Source organism: Solea solea, chromosome 11, assembly GCF_958295425.1.
Source record: "Solea solea chromosome 11, fSolSol10.1, whole genome shotgun sequence".
Taxonomy (NCBI): domain Eukaryota; kingdom Metazoa; phylum Chordata; class Actinopteri; order Pleuronectiformes; family Soleidae; genus Solea; species Solea solea.
In genome coordinates this window covers 1,109,909-1,136,112 of record NC_081144.1, presented here as the reverse complement: position 1 = coordinate 1,136,112, position 26,204 = coordinate 1,109,909, and the positions used below count along the sequence as shown (strand labels likewise).

The following is a 26,204-nucleotide window of genomic DNA, read 5'->3' as shown; positions in this document are numbered from 1 at the left end:
TTCGTTGTTTGTTGAGAAGAATATATGTTAAGTTATGTTAATGTCTACGTTTCATGTACAGCGTGTGTTTGAAAAACCGGAGTCGAATTCCTTGTATGTGTTACATACTTGGCCAATAAAGCTGATTCTGATTCTGATTCTGATTCTGATTCTGAATCTGAATTTTAGCCAACTTTGGCGCCCCCTATCACGTGCACCTCGTACGCCATGCGTCTATTTCCAAATTTCCAAAAAAAAAAAAAAAAAAACCCTTCAATGACTTTAGATCCTTAACTGGTCCACAGTGACCTCACCAAGTTTGAAGTTCAGTCAAATACCATCGGTGCAAATTCACCAAAGAATAATAACTCCTTGCATTTCAATAGGGTTCTACGGACCTTGTGCTCAAACCCTAATAAACACCTTGATCAAAGTGTGTAGTGTTTTTATTGCAATACTTTCTTTGGCCACTAGTCGTCGCCACTTGCCCGTTGTCAGCATGCGTTTGTTGCTAAGCAACGAATCAACACTGAGAGACGCGCGAGGGCTGCAGTAAATACAGACGCAGGAATGTCGTCCAGTTACTCTGCGAATCAGGTAAAATAACAATAATAATAATAATAATAATAAAATAATAACTTTGTAATTTTGTGATGATGTCATGTTTTTGCTCACACACGTGACGTCACTGTCCATCCTCAGTATGACAGCGCCTTCAGGTCCCAGAGGCTGCAGAACTGGGGCGAGAACAAAAGCTTCAAAGAGGTACCGCTAAAAATATGAATTTATTGAAAGAAAGAAATATAATATAAAATAATAGGTAAGAAATCGAACTTTATGCACTCACTCTTTCCCCTCTGGAGGTTTAATAACCTTTGTTGTGTGTTTTTAATACAAAACTATCTTTTTAGCAGTGTTTTTACTGACACACTGTTTGAATTCAGGCAGCTGCTTCCAAAAAATAAACTGCTTTACAAAAGAATAGAATTGTGGATTCAGTGCCTACATATGATTTATGGTTTAAGGTTTTATAACGAAAATAGAGATTTATTTGCTAAGGTATGGGACCCTGTACTAACATATCTTAGGGGGCGGGGTCAATCTGAGTTGAATGACTGTTTTTTTCCTTTCAATGTTTTTTTTGCCTTATTTCATAAAACAATAAACACATTTCTATAAAAAAATAATAATAAAAAAGATTGACGAGTTACATGAGTTAACCTAACAACTTAACTCTGTGTGTGTGTGTGTGTGTGTGTGTGTGCAGAGACCCACTATAAAGGATGGTCCTACTACTTTTATTGCCAATGACAGAGGTCATCTGCTCCCCGGAGTGGTCAAGGTGCTCGCTCCCTCCCTCCCTCTCTCTGTCTGTCTGTCTGTTTTTAAATGACCTTTCTGTCTTTGTAAATCTACACTCTCTCTCACACCCTCCTGTGTGTGTGTGTGTGTGTTTCAGCGTGGCAGTGCGTGGCCAGACTTTAAGGGGACCTGGGATCTTCCTGCTCGTATCCCAGCTCGCCACATCGACCCCATGGGTCGCTCTGTGGAGGGTCTGCACAGGCTCAGGTCCTGGGGCTTCCACCCACAGCGCGCACACACGTCCAGCAGAAACTCACAGAGGGAAGACAAGCAGGTTGTTATCACAAGGCAACACACACACACACACACACACACGTATAGATAAATGGTTAATGTCCAGAAAACTCCTCCTCCAGCCCTTTGTGGTCCTGCTTCCTGTGTTCATAAACCTCATGAACTCTTGTTCACACAGTGGGTGTTTGAAGGGCGTAACCAGGGTTATTGTGTTTAACATGCACTTGCACACTTGACACAAGTTTGGCACCTTAAATTAAAATGTATGATGAATGAAAGCAAACATTAGACATTCAAATCCCACAGAGTCATAAGTGCAGAGTGGCTGTGAGGAGTCGAGGGGGTGACGGAGTTCATCGTGACACAAGACGATGCTTTCATGAACAAAAAAGGCTGCGGGAGCCTGTGGTGTTTTCAGGTGGTGGGCCCCTCAGAGGTGAGGTCAGCTGAGCTTGGTTTCTCTCACATACAAAAGTCCATAGAGAAGGTCATCGATTTTACATCACATCACACAGGAGATGTTTAATCCACTATTGTCGCCATTAGTAAGTTCAATTGTGTTTTCTTGTGACTTCAGTGTTAAAAAGTCTTTGTTTGGATTTATCTAATTCACAATAACTTACTAAAGAAGGTTGCAGTAGGCCAGCAGCTCCTGTCTCCCTGCAAGCTAACAACGCTAATGGATTTTGATGCAGCAGAGTGAGCGGTTTCCACAAACTTACAGCCACAAAAAGGCTGTCTAGTGGGTGAAATACAGAGGCCACACACACACACACACACACACACACACACCTGTATGTAAATGAACATTTCTCTAATATATCTGAAGGGCAATAACTACTTCTCTACAAAGAAACCTCAGTCTAACCAGTTTGTGTTGTGTGTTGTGTTCACAGATCACCATGTATCTCAATATCTCAATATATATATAAGCAAAGAAGAGGAATAAAGTGGATATTAGCCACGATGTGCACCCAAAGTAATATAGAAGATTTGAAAAACACAAGAGATATAAAACAAATTATTATGAAGTTTGTGTTATTTTCTGTCCATTAAGAAGTTTAAACCACTAAATTATTTCTTCAGCTTTCGCTCAGAAGCAAACGATCAACCAAGTTGTCTGATATCCATCGTGATCATTTATTGATATTTCTATTTTTTCCTTTTTTTTAACCCCATCCTTTAGCTCTATTTCAACACAGTTTAACAGTACATACATTTATTTAGTCAACAGAACAATAACTGATCATGTTTGAGTTAGCTACCTAGCTAGCTAGCGACATAGCTAGCTAGTATGATGAAGTACACAGATGAAAATTCTGGCTAACTCTGGTGCATTTACAGAAATAATGATAATGAATGTCTAGATAATGAAATCAATAAAATAATTATAGGGGGAACAGAGAAAATGGATAATTCTATTTGCACAGGAGCTAAGCTAATGTCGGCTAACATTAGCCACCAAAAGCTACGTTACGCTAAGTTAGACTGAAGGGTAGCGAACGATTTGGAGAAAATATATGGTGGCAGATGTTTAATTGGGAGTTGATTTGACATTTATTTTTCTCAATATTCAGTGTAAAATTGAAAGATACATGTATTACATTTGTTTTAATGAGCATAGAACCTTGAACAATTTTAATTAGGAAGCAAAAAGGGTTGAACTCTACTGCAGAGGGGTGTGGTTTTTTTTGCTTATTAATTCACATTTTAGTTTGTAAAAAAAAAAAGTGTTATTTTTACTTTACAAGTTAAGATAAGTTTAGTCCCATCTCTGTTCCCACTCTCCTAGACCATGGTGGACCAGCAGCTGGACATATGTCCATCCACCACAGCTGTAGCTCGTCCAGCGTCTCAGACCCGCCCCGTCAGTGGAGGCGAGAGTGTCGCCCGTCAAAACCAGGACTCACAGGCGGCTGTGGTGGACAAACCGGCTTCTCTGGCCGATAAAAGGCTGATGAGCCGGTGCTCTGCGGCTGAAGAGAAGCCAGTTGCTGGAGAGGAAACCAACGCGAGGCCCTAAACTGGCCCAGAGAGACCTGCGACTAAAGTGCCTGAGAGAGCAGAGAAGTGAAATGCAAACAATAACTGCAAATAAAATAAATGCAATTTCACATCACCAGCTTCGACTTACAACATATACATACACACATTTTACACATACACATACACATATATACATATATACATATATATATATACATATATATGTAAAATCACACACATCAGTGAATACAAAAAAATCATCAATGAAATGAATGAAAATAATGAAAATAGCCCTTAATTACAGCCCTTTTCTAGGAGAAAAATAAATGAATCTGGTGGGAATAGGAAGCTCTTCTATGATAGCATTGGCGCTGGAGATGGACCTCTCCCCCTCATTTATTCTTATTTACTATTGTTCTATTCTATTCTTTTCCGTGCTCTGCTTTGTTGTAACCCTGATTTTCTTGATAATGACCCAGTCCGTCTGTCCAGCCGTGATTTTTATCCTCAAACAGGAAGAGGCTGAGCTGTATTTTTTGTCCATCTCTTTAATATCGAACCTCCCGTCCTTTAAAGTTCCCACTGACTGGAACTCCTTGCAGCTCTTCTCCCCGTTCTCAGTGGTGACCACTTCATGGCCTATGTCCACCTGCGCTGAAACCAGGAGGTCTTTCTTGTCCAACCCTGTTTCTATCAGAATCCCCGTCACCACCGCGGGCTCAGCGAACACCACAGTCAGGTAATTTCCTGCTGCTGGGACGCGTCCCCAGAAGAATGTTTCCCCTAAGTCCCAGGCCAGTTTGGGTATGTGTTTCTGGTAGGTGGACATGTCAGAGAAGACCTCAGCCTTTGGGTTGCTATACAAACCCTCCTCAAAGTACTTGTCCTTGAGCTTGTTGTACGTCCCGCCAAAAGAGGAGAAAGTGCCCATGTGTTGGAACAGCGAGGGTTTGAAGTCGATCGGCTTCCTCTGAGTCAGCAGTTCTCGAAAGTGAGACATCAGCCAATCGCAGGGCATTTCCTGGTAAAAGAGGAAGAGGAAGCGGCTCAGCAGAGGGAGGTCCACCGACTTGTAGAGCTTTCCAATGTAGCCCAGTTCAGAGAATTCCAGCATTGCCCAAGTGTCTTTCTTGGCCTCTTGCTCGCCAACGTGTTTCCTGATGGAGGTGAGGAAGTGTTTGGCAGACAAGACGTCGTCCTCCAGCTGCAGGTAGTACTTGCCCAGACTGGCACTGTAGTGGATCAGAAAGGAGTAATCCAGGTTCTGCTTGGAGCGGAACGAAACCCTGCCAGAAGGATCGTTGTAGTTCCTCTTTAGACCTGCGGGGGGAAGCAGAGAGAGTTCAGTAATCAGCGTCAACAAAAGCCCCTTTTCCAGCTGTGGTCCCACCTCGCCTCGCCTCAACAGATACGCAAAATAAGCTGGTGGAAACACGCCAAAAATCACATGGAAGTGAATAAATTAAAAAAGGTACAATATGCAATACTTAAGTCATTGAAGCTGATAACGATACCTACATTTTTGGTGCTCTAACGTGTGTTTTCTGCTGAGATGGTGGAGTAACTTGCTCACTGCACCGTTGCTTCTTCAGCGTGTTTTCCGTTTCATATCATTAAAAAAACTTAACTCAACTTAACTCAACTTAACTCAAGCAAGACCTAAAGCTTACGACTGAAGATGTTGTTAAAAAGCCAAACACACCCTGGGAGCTGCTGAGATGACTAAAGTGGCTGCAGCCTCACTGAATACACGATCACCTTTAACTATCAATAAAATAAAATAACTGATTACTTGCTCAACAACAACAATGGTTGACAAAGACGAGGTTTAACAAACGTCTTGAGTACCAAAAAAACGTTTTCTTCTTTGTGTCACTGTTTTCCTAATGTGTGCACCAAGTTACTTATTAGTCCAGAAGGTGAAGGTCAACCTCCGAGTCCTTTCCCGGCTCATAGATCCCTGGAAATGTCCGACCAATATCAATCTCAACTCTCCTCGTCTGAAGTTTATTTTATGCAAAAAAACACACATTGGCTATAACTAACTATACCATTTGATTCCTGACATCTCGTGACCTTTAATGAATGCACAGTGAAGATGGCACGTTGCGCTGCACACCTGTAAGAGGAGGATACCAGTCCTGAGGAACATGGAGGACCACCAGCTGGCCTTGTTCCAGCTCTGAGGCAAACACACTTTTGATCTCCGTCACCGTGTTGACTCTCCAGGCAACGTCAAAGTCCGCCAGCAGCACCACCACCACCATGGAGGAGCGCTCGTCGGGGGACGACTGGGAGAAGAGGGACTGCAGGGTGGGGATGAGGTAGCTGCCCTTCTTCCTCTTCACCGATGACAACCCGATACATAAAAACCCTGAAAAACACAAATGAGCAGAGAGTTAGAATCACTTATTCTGTGTGTCATTATGTGCCGACATGTGCTCTCATCTTAAACCTGACGCCACAAAACTTCATCTATGTCCATGGTTCTCAAACTGTGGTACTTGGGAGGACAATCAGAACTACTGTTCTACTGTAAACCACGGTATGTGATCAGAGTGGAGCCGAGGGACTTTGACCAGAGTGTGTAGAAAATGAAACAAATAACCAGAAGAAAAGTAATGGTCATTAGAGTCACCTTATCTCTCGCTCCATCTTAATCTACGCTGACCCGAGTGAATGTTGCAACTGAACCGAGTCCAGCGGAGACGACTCAGTGTGAAAATGACCTCATTTCAGTGTGTGTGAAGTATATGTGAGGATGAGAGAGCAAATGATCTCACTGGGAATAAATCTGCCTCCTGTGAAAAGTCACTGATCCAACACTGAACGATGGGCATACACCAGCCTTCAATGCAAACTGAAGGCTGGTGTATGACTTACAGAGTGCTGCCTCTTGAGGTTGTTTCAAACTAGTTTGACATGATGGAACTCAGTCATCACGTGTCTCACCTGACGCTGAAGAGCATCATGACTCCCAGTAGTTACCGCAGTAAGATGTTTATATCCAGTTATATCCGGTCTTTGGGCTCTAAGATGTGTTTTTCTAAAGAGTTTCACTATCTTTTGCATCGCAGGGGCCCCTGTGTGCATTCTCACTATAGCCAGAGCGTCACTTGACTGGCTGTAAACGAGCGAGAGAAGGTTTTTGTGTGACACTTGAATGCAGATCACACACAGTAGTCACACACTGTACAAAGTGTAGCTCGTTTAAACTATTTAAGATGATTCCTATCTTCTTCCTTTTCAGTCTCCTGTGAGACTGATGGGGCGTAAACAAGCCATGTTTACATGTGTGCATGTAAACATGGCTTGTGAGAGGATTATCATCATCATCATTATTCAGTTGCTCCTTCTGATAATCTATGCTTCAGCTTTCACACGACAAATATAAAGTTCATTAAAAATTCACTCACTCTGCTGCAAAGATGGCGCTCCAGCCAGCAGCTGACAGGACACATTGAGAGGCAGGTAATCTCCCTGTGCAACCCAGGACTCCTTGTTGACCATCCTCCCCGTGATCCAAGATAATGGAGTTGAACTGTTTTCACGTGACCCCGTGGAGCCCTGAAAACAAACACACCCCATCATGTCAGTCGTGTCTTTAAATGTTTCTTAAGGCGAGTGAATGAAAACTCCAGAGGAAATGATGCTTTCTCATGAAGTCACATGTTTGAACTGGATGAACACCTGAAGTGTCGGACTTAGATGAACACATTAACACGGCTAATTCTTATTTTTTGTAATCCGGAATCATTCTAACAGGGACCAAAGGAGTCGAGTTGGATACACATACACACATACACACATATTTGAAATGAATTACAATCCCAAATCAAACCCAAAAGGAAGTTAACGGAAAGGGAGAGGTCGCAGGTGTTTCCTGTTTTTTGGAGAGTGGGAGAGCTCACGAACATGTTGCTATTTTCAAATTTGTTGTCATGCATTTGAAATTCTATGTTCAAAAGGCACGAGCATGAGAACATCAGCCTAGGATTTGAAGACCGGGAGGGACAAATAACATGTATGAAAAGGATGATTTAAAGTGTGTGGTCATGGGAAAACAGGGGCAGAGGCACCTGCAGGGTCCCACCTGACACTGGTTCTATACAAGCCTTGTGTCAGCAGCACCATCATCTCACCACCTGTTCCTAACCCTCTCAAGAAGGAAGGTCCGGTAAACGACACGCCGGCTTCTGGAGGTCATCACAGTTCAATCTTTCTTTAAAGGGCTTTAAAGATGAACTTTTATTAAAAAAACAAAAAGAGTAGTGGTTCTCAAGCTGAAAAAAGTACCACCTAGAGCTCAAAATGTTAAGCTCTTAAATTGACACCATGATCACCAACAATGTGAAAACACAGGTGGAGCAAAGTCAGATATGGACTTTTCACACTGCTATAGTGACATTAGAGAAACATAAGATATTTGTTTCTTTTTCTACACACTCGTACCACACAGAGGAAGCTTGCGTCCCACTGGTGGTACACATAGCACAGTTTGAGAACCATGGATCTAGATGTAGTCCCAGGGCTGGGTCTAGTAGTAGTTGGTGCTTGACAATTAACAATATAACACCATAGATTGCATATTCATCCATTGATAGAAATGATAGTTGCATTATATACTATAATAATAATAATGGCAGAGAAGCAAACCATTATGTTACATGGGGACGGAGTTTATAGTGTGAAATCACAACAAACATCACGCCTCGAGAAAACCAACAGTTCACACAGTGAGCAAACACTACTCTGACAGAACCACACTCAAAGAAGGGCGGCCATCTGCCTCCATCGGTCAGGGGTGAAAGGAAAAAATGGGGAACGGGGAGAGGTGGGGGAGAGAGAAAGGACAAGGGGGGAGGTAGAGACAGAAGAGAGACACAGAAGAGAGAGAGAGAGAGGGAGAGAGATCAGGAGCAGAAATACAACAATTCATCCATCAACACAGTTCTGTTAAATCAACACCAGCCTGTGTCATACATTCAAGCATATTTAACAATGGCTCTAAAGTCAACCTGTGAGTGTGTGTGTGTGTTTGCACTTACTGTTAAGGAGAAATTTGAGTGAATAATTAAGTATAATCCTCCAACGAGAAGGATCACGGCTAAGATGGCGTTCTTCCTCCTCTGATGACGTCGCATTTCCTATCACACACACACACACACACACACACACAGCAGATAGACGTCTCATCACACTGGTGAGTAACATAGTCCAGACACCTGTAAATTATTCATTCAACCGTCCATGAATGTTTCATCAGGATACAGAGACGGTGTTCACGTGCGAGCCTCTGTTTTACTCAACTTTAGTGAAGGACGTTCTCTATTTGGACCAATGAACCCATAAACACCCTCAGCACAGTCTCACTCACTCACTCACTCACTCACTCACTCATAAATAGAAACCACAGGTTCATCACTTCCTGTTCTCGTGAACCAGTTTGTTAGAAATGCAGATCACACATGCAGAATACTGTGGCCCTGCGATGGACTGGCGAACTGTCCAGGGTGTACCCCGCCTATCGCCCGATGTAGCTGAGATTGGCACAGCACCCCCCGCGACCCTCTGACGGAGGATAAAGCGGTAGATGATGACTGACATGCAGAATACAGCGAGCACCTGTTTCCTCCTTTCAGTTTGAACTTCAGTTTCTATTACTGATAAAAAAACAGGCGACAAGAGTATTAAATAGTAAATCAGTGTATTTTTTAACTTGGTCAACCTGTGAAGCCATGGAATATAACTTATCTATGAAAATGAGTAGGACTTTTGATTTTGTGTTAGCTGGGGCCATAGCCACAGCTATTCTTCCTGGAGTCCACACAGCATCTGTGCATCTGTACATTACAGTACAAAAAAGAAAGAAAATAACACGTGGTGTGTGGTGATAAGTATTAGGACGCTGAAGAGACCGTGTCAGTAAGTTGGTTTGTTCAGGAGGATAAACCCTACAAACTTAGATACAAAATGAAATAGCTGGAACGGGGCAGATGCAGATGGTTGCACCTGCGAGCGATCCAGAGAGCGTATGTTGTATCACAAGATACAAGAAGGCAACTGATCAAGTTGCTTAATCCTGTCGGTGTGGAGCTCAGACAGACGCGGCGTCTGAGACACAGACACAGACACAGACACTACCACAAATCACCTTCACACTCCACGTCATGGAGCCGTCAGTCGCTTTGTTGTGGTACGTGGTCAAGCTTTTTGGTTTTTTTTCTTTTTTTTGGCTGGCCCCTAATACTCCTTAAATCAAAACAACAATCAGTGTTTCCTCGAGAAGCTTGGATACATAAATGTGCAAACCCTTCACACAACTCTCCCTCACCTTCGTGATTGATGAATTAAAACAGTAACTACGAATCAAGCCAATTGGATCCTGCTGACAGCGAACGACTAGTCAGTGGCTTTGGAATGAAGTGTAAGTGTCAATAGTTTTGTGTCTCGTCTGTGAATTCTGACTTTAATCTCAGAAGTCTGAAGTTTTCTCCACAATGACTCAACATAGTGAGCGTTGTCCAGTGCTGCTGTGTTAGTATTTGTAGAGGGAATTGACATGTGGATACTGTGTTACGGGAACCGAGGGTGACCTTTGCATTTATATTTAGACTGTTTTTGGTGCGCATGCTTCTCCCTCCACCCTGTTTACATGCACTCACTTACTTCAGTGGCACAGATTTCATTAAAGTCCAGAAATGGTGTTAAGACCAGACCAGATCAGACCAGGGAAGGGAAGGGAAGGGAAGGGAGGGAGGGAGGGAGGGGCGACACTTTCTGGTTGTTGCCTATAAAAACAAAGAAAACATTTGTTTTTTAAAGCATTTAGAACTTATTTAGAACCCACCTAGAGGAAAATATTGAGCTCTAGAAGTAAACTGTTATCGCCAAAAATGCTCAAACATGATGATTTTTGTCTGGAAAATTCTGGTGCAATCCAGAAATACCACATATTACACTCATACCCTCACAACAAAAACACATAACATCACACAAACAATGCCCATCTGAGGACATATATTATCATATCAATAGCACCACCAAATAGCAGTGTTCAAAACTTCACAATATCAAATAGTCAAGATCGAAACAACAACGTGAGAACAATAAAACCACAATGCACGACTCATGGTGTGAACGGTGCACACCCATTATATATATATATATATATATACATACATATGTAGTCATTTAATCAAAGTCTTGTTTAAAGTACCAAAAAGGCATATTTGAGTAAAAGTACAAGTATCGTAGCAGAAAATGACTTTGGGAGAAGTTGAGGTCACTGTTTTTAAAGTTTCTGACATTTCCTGTACTTGGATATCAAAGGTCCTAAGAGTTAGGACAGAGTCATGGTAGCTCAGAGTTGTCTTTCACAGTGGGAAGGTTGTGGGTTAAATTCCTGGCTCTGCTAGTCTATCTGTGCCCTTGAGCAAAGACACTTAATTCCATGTTGCAGCGTGTGAATGGCTGAATCATGGGTGAACACTGTAGCTCTCAGTGTTATACAGACCATAATAGCAACTCTTCTTCTCCTGGTTGTATTTGGTAGTAACGAGTAACAAAGACAGTTCGAGGACATGTGTGGAGTAAAAGTTGCGAGTAAAGTACAGATACGTACTTGCATTTGGACTTAAGTACAGTAACGCAGTATTTGTACTTTGTTACATGACAAATACATCTTTAATGAGTCATTGCGGTCCTTATTCACTCAGTTGCTCAGTTTGATGTTTAAATCAAATCGTTACGCACCCACGCCAGCGGAAAACTGCATTCCCGTTGGCGTGGATTCAAAAAACACCGCAGTGACATTTGGTTTACGCACAAAATGAAACTGTGCGTACGCGCTTCGGAAACACGGCAAAGTTGGTAGGTAAAGAAAGTAGAAGATGGTGTGAGTTAAAAATCAAAACTTACCTCCGTCCGTCCGTGGACGCTGTCACTCACTCCCCGGGGTTTAAAGCACCGCTCACTTCAAAAGAACGGAAAATAAAGAGGAGTTCAGTTCAGGAGGAGGAGGAGGAGGAGAGTGAGGAGGAGGGTGAGGAGTGAGACACTGACAGCGACGCAACATGGGAGAAACTGCTCACACACACGTGCTCCACCGGCGTCTCTGTCTCTGTCTCTCACTCACTCACTCACACACACGTTTGCATAGCATTCATAGTGAGGACACTCATGACATCAGACATTCTCTAGTTCCTTACCCTCAAAACCAGGTGTTTTTAAGAGTGTAAGAATGTCCTCACTTCCTTGGGTATATTCACGTTACTTTGGTCTTCACAATGATTCACACACACACACAACAGAAGAGCCATTTTTGAGCCCTTACCACCCAAATATAATGAATCTGGAGCCACAAAAACCTATTTGAACACATATTATGAAGAGGAACATCATGTAATACGTTTCATAATAGATAGATAGATGTTTCAATTACTTCAACAAAGTCAAGGAAAAACACAAGCTCATAATAATGTAGTCCAAGTGTTCTATTTGTCACCATTATCAGTTTGTGTGTATGTGTTCAGATGTTGTTTCTCACTGTACGGAAATCAAAAACAAAACATGATTATCCATGTGGATATGTGTGGAAACCTCCTCCCTGCATCTTGTTTATAGGAAACAGCCTTATCTCACTCCCGCAGAGACACGACTCGTCCTCTTATCAAACCACCATCAAACCAAGCAAACCAAGCAGGAAGTGACTTTATAAACCTGTGAATTAAATATGCTTACTTGTGGCTGGAGAGTGAACAAGGAGCAAACGGAGAAGTGAAGACGCTCTTGTGGTTTCCTGTACAGTCATACTGAGAAGACACATCCTGAAGATACTGTGTTGGTGGAGAAGACACGTATAAAACAAAACACCATATCATCTCTGAGTAAGGACAGACACTGTCTCTTCAGGTTTCCAGTAAGCTGTCAGCCAACGACGCAGAGATGTTCTGCAGGCAAGTTCCCCGTCCTCTCGCGACGCTTTTTCATTTCAGGCCATGTTGAATCCCTTGGGGCTAAAAACTACTAAAAGACCATGTAAACAGTTACTTTAACCACAAAGCATATCTTTATGGTATTGAGGGCAAATCTTTTCTTCAAAACCACAATTCTGAAGACATTTGAACTGATTCTGAAAACTTTTGAAGTCTTTTTGAGGGTCACTGCTTGGTTTTAGGTCAGATTGAGCTAAGCTACTACCACTGCTTGGCGGAAACGAGGCCATACTTCCCGAGTCTAAATCATTTCTCATAAGTGATGACATTTACGAGGGTCTTTGAATGCCTCTTGTTAGCCGCTTGTCTCGGCTCGACACACTGTGAACCCTGGTTTTACTTGCACTGGTTCTTCATCACTGCAGTGATGATGTGCTGCTGCATGACTCTTTGCAGCACTTTTGTGGGTTTGCTTGAGTTATGCTGAAGACATTCCACGTCTCATCCAAGAGACGTCTTCAGTTCCGACTAACCGGTGACTAACCTGTTTGTCTAAGTTGAACAATGCAGAGCTAAACCTGTTCAGAGGTGGGTTGGTGGTTTCACCCAAGTTTTTGAAGAAGCCTTTTGGACGAGAGGTGAAACGACTTCAACTTAACTCAAGCAAGTCCAGTCGCCTTCAGCCAACCCCAGAAGATGCAGATGAAGAAGATGAAGAAGAAGACTATGACCCAGATGACTGAGAACCTTCACTGGCAGAAGTGAGGCATTTCGACCGTATTCTCTTGCTTTTCTTATCTAAACAATGTCAAAGTAAGTTTGACCAGCTGGACAGTTAACTGAAGGACAGATGTTCCTTGCATTTATAGATCAATACAACTATATCAATCAACTCAAAAAGACAGGTGTGTGTGTGTGTGTGTGTGTTTAATGCACATTTAAGCTCTCTCTGAGGACAGTGTGTGCAGTACAGTGGTAAGAATGGAGAGAAATGCTTTCAGGGCTTTTCCATCTCTTGGTTGCTGCTTAAGAGTCACTTTAACTTCATCCTGTTCTCCTTCAGCTCTCGGCCCGTCAGCTGCAGCCTCCTCTTCCCCTTCTGTCTGCTCATCTTCCCTGCTCTTCACCGCCACATCTCCATCACCCGGGCCTCTATTTATTGCGCTTCTCTGATTTCCCTCTCCGGAGTAGAGCAGCTCCCCCAGTATGAGCGTGCTGCTGCTGCTGCTGCTGCTGCTGCTGCTGCTGCTGGGTGTGTCAGCGGAGTTTGCATGCAGAGTGTGAGTGTACAGGTAGACCCTCCAGGGCAGCTTGTGCGGTGACGTGAAGGCCAGCATCTGGATGTTAACCAGCTGCATCGCAGCCTGAAGGCTTTGTGTGGAACAGTGAAGTATCTCAGGGCATCGGACGCGTTCTTCCATGCACAAATAATCCTCCTCCTCTTCTGTCTTCACAGAATCTAGACACAAAAAAACCATGGAGTTAAAGGAGACATATTATACCCTATTTCTCCAAGTTAAAATAGTTCCCTGGTGTCCTAATAAACATGTCTGTGACATGCTTTGGTCAAAATACCATAAGGATGAAGCACCATAGCAGTTCAATAACCCTGCCAAACCCGCCCCTTTCAGAACGCTCGGTTTTGTGCGTGGTCCCTTTATATGCAAATGAGACACAGGCAAACACACACCCACTTCTCCCAGGGGGTTTCTGATTTGTCCTTTTTACTGCGCTCACTCGCTCAGCTGCTGTTCCCTGTGCTCCATTCCTCTCCCCCTCCCTCCACTAGTTCTCTGACAATATCAACATGGCAGCGAGAGTGTCGTCACAGGAAGAGACGAAGCCGAACACTGACGAACTGTAAATCAGTTAAAAACACTTAGGGACGGCGACCGCTGGCCGCAGTCTGATGTGAAGTGGTGCGAACACACGAACACACGTTTGCTGACTTTATCCAGCACATTAGCTTCATATATAAAATCCTCTGAGGCTGGAAGTTTGTGTAAAACACTGTGCTCCACTGTGCAGCCACCAACAGCACACTTGTCCCTCCGCGTTGACATAATACCGCTCTTCCTCCCTCGCCTGCACTCTCGCATTTTATAGGAACAAGGTGGAGCTAAGGGTGGAGCTAAGGGTGGAGCTAAGGTGGAGCTCTCCACGTAAACTTACTGGTGGGGTGGTAACATTCACGGTGAAATGCGCATGCTGCCGTCATAAGCGCAGGGAATTCAACATGGTGTGTTTTATCGCCTACACTTACACTAAGGGGGACCACGAAAACATGACTGAGTATTCTTTTTCCACACTTTGGCGACTGGTAGGGCCTCCAGAGTCCCAAATATAAGTATTGAAATGATTAAAAAGTTGATTTTGTATAATATGTCCCCTTTAATGACCCCTTCAATGACCCCCATCTGTGTAGGTCATTGAATCAGTAGTAAGTGAACTTGTTGTAGATTTAGATTTCCATGTAGTCAGAAAGGGTTTTCCTCCAGGATTCCCCTTCCATTTTTATTGCATTTGTTTGTTTTTTAGATTATTATGTTTCATTTTTATGTAGAGCCATGTAGAGCTTTGGTATTGCACACAATGTTTAGACCGAGAGACATTTGCATTTTCCAACATCTTATCTTGGAACAAAGTCACTCCCACATTTACAATGCAAATGGAACGTTGCATCACTCGATGACTTTTGGATCAGGAATGAAGTCAAGGTCAAGAAACACTGGGAATGCTTACAGGTCCACTGTTATTATTGTGAAATAGAGTTTAGGAATACAGAATGATATTTTATTCAGTGGAATAGGACAAAGTAGATGTGGTCACTTTAAGGGTCTCCATAGAGAGAATCCTGGCAAACAGGAGTTGTTGATCCACTGCTGCCCTCGTCATTAAGTTTAAATGTGTTATTTTGTGACTTTGGTGTTTCAAACGCTACGTTCGGATTTATGAGGCAGAGGTAAACCAGCAGCTCATGATTTTCTCTCAGGACTTTAGTGCAGGAGAGTAAGCAGAATACAAACTTCAGCTTCCGGACAGGGAAGGTTGATTAATGGAGCGATAAAGCACATATAGAGATATATGTAAGATACAGTAGACAGAAGCAGGTGCAATTAGGATACAGAGAAAAGACTAAACGTGACCCATAGTTACCTTGCTCAGAAAGCAGATGAGGTCGCTGCAGCCACAGGCGCTCAAACTCTGCTGGGCTGAGAGCTGGGGAGAGGGACAAGCTGAGAGGAACCACAGGGCTGGGAGGCAGGACATCAGTGTCTGAACCTGGAGAGGACGAGGCAGCATGAAGAGGGAAGAGAGGGAGGATGAGTATCTAACAATAGATGGTGGACAGACGGACAGAGAGTGAAGATGGGTGAGTTGGAAGTTGCAACAAATCCAGACCATCCAGACTTACTTCCTTAAGTTCAGCTCAATTTATTTTGTAAACCAGATGTTGCTCACCCTGCATTTGACTGCAGAGAAACAAACAAACAATGAATGGCTTGACCACAGCCTGTCTGTGCCTGCACAGGATTACCTCCCTTTGTCTCAAACCTAAAACAAAGCAAACAATGCTGTTGCTGCTGCTGCTGCAGGTGTGGCCTGAGCTTTGTTTGCTTCCGTTATCTCCGTGGTGAATAATATACCACAACCTACAGTAAATAATAGATAGATAAGCTTTATTTTCAGACTCAAGGTCCATATAAAAAGTAAAAAACAAACAAGACACACAGTACAAAAGGAATCAGAATACATTCACGTTCCAGTCATAGCGAGAAGTTTCAACACTGCGTTTGCTATTGTTAGGCTGTGAAAAGGACAGACAGAGTGGAATCACAGCCTCAGGTTTAATTAAACCTCACTTTACTGTCTGGAGCAAGTATTGCCACATTTCATGTTATACCCTCCTTATGCTTGACGCACCACACACGGCCTCTCCCTCTTAAAATCTTCACAACTTACCCTATGAGGTACTTTAGGTGCACATACTTAACTGGCAGTATTTGAATAGCTTTACACATGTACAGTATCGAGAAGAAAGGTGAAAGGTGTTGCCATTGGCATTAAGTGACTTTGAACGTGGCATGGCTGCTGGGGTTTTCCTCATACAACCATCTCTAGTGTTTACAGAGAATATCCAGTGAACTCTGGGAGAAAATGTCAGAGGTCAGAGGTCAGTTTCACGACAAAAGGCAACACTAACTCAACGAACCATTCATTACAACCAAGAATGAAGCAGATGAGCTACAACAACAGGAGACCACACTGGGTGACACTAGTGCTGCCACTTTGTTAAGTGTCCTCTGTACCTATTAAAGCGGCCAGTGAATGTGTGTAATATACTCTAACCCATCCTCATCACAGCTGTAGTCTGTTGAGCAGCTTGTGGCTAAGTGGAAGAGCGCTGGGCTTATAACAGGAGGGTACAGCATATCACAGTATATTAATGCCATATTGTTGAGCGGACACAGGCATGCTTTGTACGCATATTGTGTTCTGCATGTGTATTCTTTGTTTTGCTCAGGTGAGCTACATCATCTCTACTATAATAGTCATTAGAATGTGGGTGAACACGAGGAAGTAGTGATGAATGACTAATGTCAGCAGGCTCAGCCGCTCTAACAACAAACCCCAGCTTTACAACAGAACAGACACTGCTACACAGTCTGAATCTGCCTCACAGCACAAGCCACAGCGCTCGTCTTTATCCTCACGCTGCACAGACGAGCGATTATGCCCGATCAGTCCTCACACTAAAGTAGAACCCATAAACTTAAATGTAGTGAAAAATGTGAGTGCGTTTCATTTAGATGAGAGTGACGTCCAGAGAGAGACCTCCTCTACACAGATGTCTACAGACAAAAATTAAACAGGAATATGTGTACGAGGTATTTACAGTGAAACACATACGACAGAAGTACGATTACTACTACCACTATACTATAAAAGAAAAGAAAAACAGAGCTGGACCCATTCAGTGTTTAAGGTATAACAGGTTTATTTGTGTTTTAGTGTACTGTCTAAAGTACTAAAGTGTAGTTTTATCATACTTATAGTTTTATATTTATCATTTGACAAGTGTTATTGAGTGTAACGGCAGTTATTGAGTGTAGCGTGTCGTTGTTATGCATTTGCATTTTAATGTGTTCATTTTAGCACATAGTTCTGTGTTGTAGTGTAGTTTTAAACATGTATATTCAGTACGTTGTTATACTGTTCATGTAAAAGGCCAACTAGGTACAATCAGTACCAGACTAGCAATAGCTATAAACTACTGTATTGTCCCTATTTAAATAAAATCGCTCTGGAAATAACCGTACTAACCTCTCCTCACTCACCTGAATGCACCGTCTCGTCCTGGCCACAGTTCAGCGTGTCGGACAGGTCAGTGTTAGGCTTGCGGTCAAAGGTCACGTGCTCAGGGCTCCCTCTGCTGGTCGACTCTGTCTCTACGGCGAGCTGCTTGAGAGGCCCCAGCGTGTTGAAGCTACACGCCCACTGGCCGACGGGCTCCGCGGGGCGGCCAATCAGAACGCCCAGGGAAGGGTCCGACCTCCGACCCTGCAGGACCTTCCGTGTCTCTTCTATCCCACAATGCAACAGTCGGTAGTAGAGGAGGGCCTGGTCACGTACGGACATGTTTGTTTCCTCTTCTGGAAGAAACAAACAAAGAAGAGATTCATATTTGAGGTATTGTTATTGAGGTATGATAACAATGATAATGACTCACACACACACACACAGTCTGGTTTCCATGACTACAGAGGACATTATAATAAATCCTGTTCATTTCCTGTAGACTTACTCTCTTATTCTAACCTGATTTACCTCATTTACAGAATGTGACTGTATGTGTATGTGTAAACAGAATTCGGTCCTCACAACATTAGTAGGACCTGGAACACACACACACACACACACACACCTATGCAGTAGTGAAGCAGTCTTCCGAGCATGTCCTGCGTCTCAGCAGGCCGACACAACAACACCCTGACTGTGGCCGTCAGCAGCTCCATCTTCACTCCCAGAGAAGTCTCGCTCCTCACTCCGTCGATGAACACCTCCAACGTGTAGGGGGCGCTGGAGACTCGCTCCCCATACACACCAAGCAACCACAGCAGCGCCTGCCTGCCCTGTTACACAGTAGGAGGAGGAGGAGAATGGTGTGATAGTAAGTCATGATAATAGACACAAAAAAACAACACTAACCATGAAAAAACATTGGTCTTTAAAGTGAAACTAAACCCTGGAACCATACGTGTCTATCTAGTAACGTTATTTGTTGATCCAATCCAATCCAACTTTATTTATAAAGCACACAAAACAACAGAAATAAACAAGATAAATAAAATATAAGAAATGACATCATAGGCCTAGACAACAAACAATAAAATACTGTAGAAAGTATTAATAAAAAAGTTATCCATTACCCTTTTTGTGGGAGAGCATAAAACAAATCTATAGACGTTTCAGTCCACTAGATGGTGCCAAACACTCACAACTCTAGTTGTGCAAGTATGTCACAATGTAGGATAATCCCACACACTACGTTAATATTGTATCGTGACTTAATTTTGTGATAACTGTAACAGTATTTCGTTATATATAGGTACAGTATATATAAAATGATATACCTTTTAATACCTTTGTATTACTATATACTTTGGAAAGAATTAAAATCACGATAATAGCGTATCGTGGTGCCTCTGGTGATTCCCACCCCTACTATTCAGTAAGTAAGTAAGTAAAGCTTTATTTATATAGCACTTTACAAAGTGCTTTTACATACAGAATAAAAATGCACAGAAAGGAAGAAAACAATGCGATGCGCCTAATCGTGTCGTGCCGAGGCGAGGCGAGCCGAGCCGGTGTAAATGATGATGTCATCAATCATCTCAGAGACCATGGCTTAAATGCCTGCCTTATCTAAACTGCTGCTGCTGCTGCTGCTGCTGCTTCACCCCTGAAAATGGCACAATGAAGGCAGTGTCTGTGGCATTTCCTCCGCTTTCAAACAACAATCCCCCAAAGCTCTTCCATGATGATGACTGCTATTATTTACTTATAGCGGTGATGACAACAGAAGGCCCAGTTTTGTTTTTCCAGCACATGTGATGCACTCATGTGACCACAGACAGACAGACAGACAGACAGACAGACAGACAGACAGACAGAGATTTTTGTTTTTGTGGGTGTGTGAATGTTTGCAGGGCGTGTCCTGACCTGGCTGTCCTGCAGCGTCTCCTCACAGCCCTCCACGGCCAAGCACACCGTGTCGCTGCATTGTGGACACACCCAGACCAGATCCCGCATTGTCTGCACCACAGCTGATGGACAAACAGTGCGGGGGGGGGGACGGGGGAGGTGAGGTGAGAGCCGAGAAGTGACGAGTGCGTGTGAATGTTGGCCGGAAGGAAACTGGGTCGTACCTGAAGTGATGTGGTCCTGTTTGAGTCCCAGGAGTCCGGTCAGGATCTCCAGACATCTGTCGCTGTAGCTGCGTCCGATGCGACCTGCACTCATGTCCACACGAGATAACACTGTTATTGTTATTGACTTTTAGTTTTTAGTCCTTTCTGTTGTGAAATTAACACCAAATGTTTCATACTCATGTCGCAGCAGATGTAGATTTGCACATTTTCTTCATTGTGCAAAATAAACAAACATAAATAACAGTTGGAGAGCGAGCAAGCACTGAAGTCACTGAGTCTGCTGATATTAGATGATATTTATATTACTTTATATACTTCTTTACTCTTTTTTTACTCTACTATGTTTGTACAATATTGAGACAAATAAAAATCCTTCAGTCCTTCTGTTAACTCACGATACATCGTACATGTAAGTCAAAAGAAGACCTCTGTGTCACCTGTGCTCGTCTTACAGTAATGACTGTGATGGTCATTGTATTGTATTGTAGCCATTCACATCAGACTAAATTACACTATGTAACATTTACTGAATAAGTCCGGGATATTTTTCAGGTTGTGTAGTAAGTTTATATCTATGAGACCATGTGAACAAATGTAAACTTGAATTGAAAAGTGATATTTTATAGTTTGGCTCTCAGTGTACACTGTGATGGATGTACATGTACAGCACGGTGAGGGAGAGTGTGCGGTGTCTGTGTCCATATGATGCCGTGTTTTCAGGTACACACTGTGACAGATCGCCGTCTGACACGAGCACAGACGTGTCCGCACACGGAAAGTCCTGTTGCCAATCACTCTCTGGTTACTGTTCAACAGGAGCGACGGGAACAATGTTGACTCTGCGTTACAGAGGGAAATATATGAAGATAGAGAGAGGCACAGGTGGCGTCACCGTGGAAACGTGTTATTTGACTCGCGCTTTAACGGAAGGTAACCCACGGATGGTTTAACACACATGTTAAATGAAAACTGGTCTTAATGTAAGCATGGACCTAATGATATATGCCCGTCCACTTTGGTCTGTGAATAGATGGTGAAGATAAAAGCCTGGTTGTGTTAGACAACCACACAATAACAGGATTGTGTGTGTGTTTACCTATGGCTGAGATGGCAGCCTGGGCAGTGTCCGTGTTGACGTCAGTGCAGTATCCTTTCAGCTCGTCCAGTATCATCGCTACGTTCTCGTCATTCACCAGCTCCATCAGCACCTGCAAACAGGTGAATGTGGAATTTAAAAACACACAGAAAGAGACAGATAACCGATCAAAGCAGCACTTAGTTCATTATTGTTCATTCTTTTTCATTGAAATGTTTAGATGACAGTGTTTAGTTTCATGATTGAAATATTCATTTTATAAAAAAACACTGAATATAATTGACACAAATATTTGTGTTATTATTTGTTAGCAAAACACACTGCAGGGTACACAGTACACACTGCAGGGTACGCAGTGTGTACTGTGTACCCTGCAGTGTGTACCCTGCAGTGTGTAACCTGCAGTGTGTACTGTGTACCCTGCAGTGTGTTCTGTGTACCCTGTAGTGTGTACTGTGTACCCTGCAGTGTGTACTGTGTACTCTGTAGTGTGTACTGTGTACTGTGTACCCTGCAGTGTGTAACCTGCAGTGTGTAACCTGCCAGAAACAAAAATAAATCACGAAACCTGCCAAAACGTACGAGAACTGTTGTGTGGGATGTTTGGTTTCATCTTTTAAACTGATGACACAAAACACTGAGTCAAAAAGCCAAATGACCTGCATCTTCCTTTGCTTGATGTAGGCTGGTTCAGCATAGCCACAGAAGAAACGCTTGTAGTGCGCCCCCATCAGGCCGGGCAGAGAACGCAACAGCAACTAGAAGAGGAAAAGAGGAAAAAGGTCAATGGGTGAATGAACGATGAACACACACACACACACACACACACACAGTTAATGTCTAACCCTAACTTTGACCAAACCACAATTCATTTCTTAACCAGTTCCTCAGAAATGAGATTCTGCCTCATTAGGACCAGGTTTTAGTCTCCATGAGGACGACTGGTCCTGATAAGGCCAGTGTTTATGCCAGAGAAGGTCCTAAAGAGGTAACAAATACAAACACACACTTTCTAAAACCATGTACTCAAGTAAAAGAAAGTACATCACAGATCTTTCCTGTGGTGCACATTCACTCTCTCACACTCAGGGTATGAATGTGACTTTTTATATGTCATTAACCTTGTCTCTTTCTCTCCCTAGTTTGTGTCCTTCCTTCCTTCCTTCTCTCTCTCTCTGTATTCTCATCTTGCAGGTTGCAGGATCCAGATCCAGTTTTGGAGACTATCCATATCATACATATCATCACCATTATTATTGTGCTATAATTAAAAGTCGATATCATTGACTGTATAAACTTGTGACTTGATACAGTTGTTGTGTATCTGCTCCTGGTCTCTCTCTCTCTTCTGTCTCTACCTCATCTCCCTCTTGTCCTTTCTCTCCCCCCTTTCTGTCCCCCACCTCTCCGCTGTCCCCCATTTTCCTTTCACCCCGACCGGTCGAGGCAGATGCTGCACATGTGTGAGCCTGGTTCTGTCAGAGTTTTTTCTCTCCACTAATGCCGAGTGTTTGCTGATTGTGTGAACTGTTGTGTTTCTCTGCTCTCCTTGATGTTGTCTATGTTTCATTGCCTTGAGATCATGTATGTTATGATTTGGTGCTATACAAATAAAATTGAATTGAAGTGAATTGAATCTTCATCCACTCGACCTGTCACTGACCTGAATGTGGCAGATGGCAGCGAACATCATCTCTCTGGACGCGCTCCCACAGGTGGCCAGCAGGGGGGCCCGCACTCGCTCCAGGGCGGCCAGCGTGATGGCGGGTAGAGCGGGGCAGAGGCTCAGGAAGAGGCTGAGCGTGGCGGCCATGACCGGAGGGTGAGGACTGACCAGGGAAGCGTCCAACAGGGACAGGATGTCGAAGAGCTCGTCCTCTGACTGAGGCCGGTAGCGCTGGAGGATTCTCAGCACCTCACACTGACCCCAGATGTCACACTCCTTCAGCCTGGGAGGAGAAACACACACAGGAAACTCTTCATCTTCTTGGTTTTTCTCTCTCCACCTTTGCATTGACTTTACATACACATATGCAGACTGTGGGCCGACCTGTTGAGGAGGTGATGGGCGATGGGTTTGTTTATAGCGACTCCTCCCTCCTCCTTCAGAATCTCATCCAGGGCTCGGAGGCAGTTGACCATCACCACCGGGTCTGTGTCCCTCAGCAGACTGTACAGCTCATTCACCACCGCAGCATCTGCAACAAACACACACACACACACACACACACACACAGCAGCTGTTAAATGGCCCCTTTATCGCCATTTTACATATTTAATCACAGCCATTATTGAAATGTTTGCATGTATTAAGAGATGCTGTGTTTTCATGTTGTGAACCTGCTGCAGTCACAGTTTAAAGCAGCAGAGGCAGTGAGTTAAATATGAAAGATTGAATACAACTTAGTAACATACAGTGATGATGTGTCAAGTGGCTTTATTTTAATGAGCTGAACCTCTGAGAAAGTCAATGTTGGGCGAGTACTGATCTATTTCTGCTGCTTTAAAAAGAACAAAAATCCAGATGGTTCAAAATGCTTGTACTCTTTCTTAACTGTAGGTGTTTACAGTTGAGTTGAACTCGTCACAGGGTATCTACCGATCTCAGAGTGAGTCTGGAGGTTGTGTAGTTTGGCCCAGCCGAGGACAGCGACTCGCCGCACGCAGGCGGCTCTGTCTCTCAGTCCTGCCGTCAGAGGCTGCTCCACATACTCCACCAGACTGGGTAACCTGTGTGGGGCACAGACAACAACAGACGGTTGTTCACCTGCACGTTAACCCAAATGTCTAATCAGCCAATCACAGAACAGTAGCATGATGCATTTGCTGCTAAAGATAAGAGCGATAAGACGAGCTGCTGAAGCTCAAACTAAGGAATCAGAAAGAGGAGGAAAGGTGGTTTAGGTTAAGGGGAAAATATCTTTTTGATGCCAGAGGTCAGAGGAGAAAGACTGGACTGATCTGAGATGATAAAAAAGATAAAAGTAACTTAAAAATAACCACTTGTTATGACCAAGGTTTGCAGAAGACATCCCTGAACATACAAACACCTTAGATCTTGTACTAGACGGACTACAGCAGCAGCAGCAGAGCACACCAGGTTAGGTGTTATGTGTACCTATTAAAGTGGCCAAAGATTATGATTTGTACTTTGTGCTGAGGCTGATGTTTGTATGACGTCACCTGAGGTTTGTCATGTTCCTCAGAGCCAGGCTGCGCACCATGGGGTTTGGATCCTGACAGTCTTTCCTCAGCGTGTTGATGACGAGCAGAGACAGCTCCGGGTTCAGAGTGGCATAGGAACACAGGAAGACGTAGACCAGTTTCTTCTGGACTACATCTACCGTGGCACACGCTTTGACCATTTCACTGAACAGGCTGGACACATCCACACCCTGAGACATCGCTCTGAGACACAGGAAGGCGGGGAGATAAAGAGGTGTAGGTGTGTTTAACAAGATGAAAACAAATAGACCAAAGCACAGAAAAGACAGGGAGGAAGTTACATCATTAATCTACTTTGTATCTATGAAAAAACCCAGACATGGTCTCAGGCTGAACTGTGTTTATGTTAAGGTGTCAGAAAGAAGAAAACCAGACTCCACTGTTAGACCCAGAGCCAAAGAAGCTGTGGCCATTACTACAAATAGTTAACATGACTGAAATACAGTCCACCATTCACTTTGCTAGTAAAGAGCTCATTTTGTTTTATCACTGAGGGAAATGTCAATAGTTTGAACAAAAACAAATCCCTGAACTGTCTGACAGTATCTGATAGAAAACATCCAAACATAAGCTTGGCCTCTGCTGACATGTTTTAATATTCTTTTTTTTTTCTTCTTTTTATGCTATTTATGTGTATAAAGACTAAACTTAGCATCTTAAATATGTAACAGTTTCCTCTTTTAAGCAAAGCAACAGTAATAAATAATAAAGTCATATTTTGGCAGGACGGATGTTTCATATCAGCAGATGCTCCTCGTGAAGGCCAAACTATAGTTGTTGTTACCTCTTTAAATAGTTCAAACACACTTATACACGTTCATGTTCCACAGTGTGTGTGTGTGTGTGTGTGTGTGTGTGTGTGTGTGACCAACCTGATGACTTTGAGGATGGTGTTTCTGTATCGCAGCAGGTCAGACTGGACATTGGGGTTGGTCAGAGCTCTCCTCAGCTCCCTCACCGTGTCCTCACTGCCCAGATAAGGCATGATGACCACAGGCAGCCTGCACACTTAGACAGTAAGTCAGGCTTTTATCATAATTATAATCAACAGAATTGAGTAAGTCAAGCTTTTAGCACAATTATAACACACCTGTGGAGAGTAAGTCAGGCTTACACTTAAATACAGTAAGTCAGGCTTTTATCATAATTATAATCAACAGAATTGAGTAAGTCAAGCTTTTAGCACAATTATAACTAACCTGTGGAGAGTAAGTCAGGCTTGGACTTAAATACAGTAAGTCAGGCTTTTATTGTCACTATAACACACCTGTAGAAAGTAAGTCAGGCTTTTATCACAGTTACACACACTTCAAGTCAGGCTTTGATCATAATTATAATGAATATACTTGAGTAAGTCGGGCTTTTATCACAAGTATAACCACTAGAACACAGTCAAGCTCTTATCCTAAATATGACACAGCAGTGGGAGAAACGCTAGACTAATTCGAGCTTTATCGTAAATTATTAACACAACGTTTTATTGTGGACAATTCGAGCTAATAAATAAGAAATATAACGGATCAGTGGAGAAGAAATGAGGCTTTTACCTTCTACATCAGAGTCAACGCTGAAGTCGTGTGTAAATCTTTAGTTTTACTTGCTGTAGTTCACCATTCTTCACACATCTGTAAGTTAATAATGTAAAAATGATCTTTAAAAATGTCAAACAGATAAACTCAGAATGACTCGATTGTTTACACACCGCGAACACTTCCGCTTTTCTTCTTCTTCTTCTTCCTCCTCCATCAGTGTCACATGTTTAATTGTACGCCACCCTCTGCTGGTTGGAAGAGGAATTACACACAGCTGCCATTCAGCAACGCAGCAGTTCCGTAAACTTTCGTGCGTTGGGATTTAAACCATCTTGTACAAAGTCACTGTCTCACATTATGGACAATAGAAAAATATGTAATTTGATTATATTATTGATTTCAATCAAATAAAATGCTGATT

General features: G+C 43.0%; 3 protein-coding genes across 7 annotated transcripts; 1 reads left to right on the top strand and 2 right to left on the bottom strand.

The window, feature by feature from the left end:
* The first annotated feature begins 520 nt into the window (after window positions 1–520).
* Window positions 521–3,598, top strand: cfap126 (cilia and flagella associated protein 126). Its single transcript, XM_058642173.1, has 5 exons — window positions 521–576; window positions 682–744; window positions 1,247–1,321; window positions 1,439–1,615; window positions 3,368–3,598. Exons 1-5 carry the CDS (start codon window positions 550–552, stop codon window positions 3,596–3,598), a joined length of 573 nt encoding a protein of 190 aa, XP_058498156.1. The 5' UTR covers window positions 521–549.
* Window positions 3,256–13,311, bottom strand: LOC131468468 (alpha-1,3-mannosyl-glycoprotein 4-beta-N-acetylglucosaminyltransferase C-like). Of its 2 annotated transcripts, none has more exons than XM_058642753.1 (6): window positions 12,304–13,311; window positions 11,482–11,536; window positions 8,610–8,708; window positions 6,978–7,128; window positions 5,681–5,935; window positions 3,256–4,881 (listed from the first exon to the last, which is right to left on the bottom strand). In XM_058642753.1, exons 1-6 carry the CDS (start codon window positions 12,441–12,443, stop codon window positions 3,971–3,973), a joined length of 1,611 nt encoding a protein of 536 aa, XP_058498736.1. In that variant the 5' UTR covers window positions 12,444–13,311; the 3' UTR covers window positions 3,256–3,970. The 2 variants fall into 2 exon arrangements, with proteins under 2 accessions (XP_058498736.1, XP_058498737.1); XM_058642754.1 differs by adding an exon at window positions 10,231–10,352 and having other exon boundaries at window positions 11,482–12,414.
* A 94-nt stretch (window positions 13,312–13,405) lies between these two features.
* On the bottom strand, window positions 13,406–25,987 carry ap4b1 (adaptor related protein complex 4 subunit beta 1). Of its 4 annotated transcripts, none has more exons than XM_058642750.1 (15): window positions 25,954–25,987; window positions 25,799–25,876; window positions 25,124–25,259; window positions 24,210–24,434; window positions 23,626–23,756; window positions 23,077–23,224; window positions 22,690–22,975; window positions 21,686–21,784; window positions 21,027–21,138; window positions 19,928–20,011; window positions 19,722–19,825; window positions 18,424–18,631; window positions 17,837–18,151; window positions 15,654–15,779; window positions 13,406–13,956 (listed from the first exon to the last, which is right to left on the bottom strand). In XM_058642750.1, the coding sequence occupies exons 3-15, from the start codon at window positions 25,234–25,236 to the stop codon at window positions 13,436–13,438; spliced, it is 2,472 nt and encodes an 823-aa protein (XP_058498733.1). In that variant the 5' UTR covers window positions 25,237–25,259; window positions 25,799–25,876; window positions 25,954–25,987; the 3' UTR covers window positions 13,406–13,435. The 4 variants fall into 4 exon arrangements, with proteins under 4 accessions (XP_058498733.1, XP_058498734.1, XP_058498731.1 ...); XM_058642751.1 differs by having other exon boundaries at window positions 25,124–25,252; XM_058642748.1 differs by having other exon boundaries at window positions 25,799–25,966.
* Window positions 25,988–26,204: the final 217 nt, after the last annotated feature.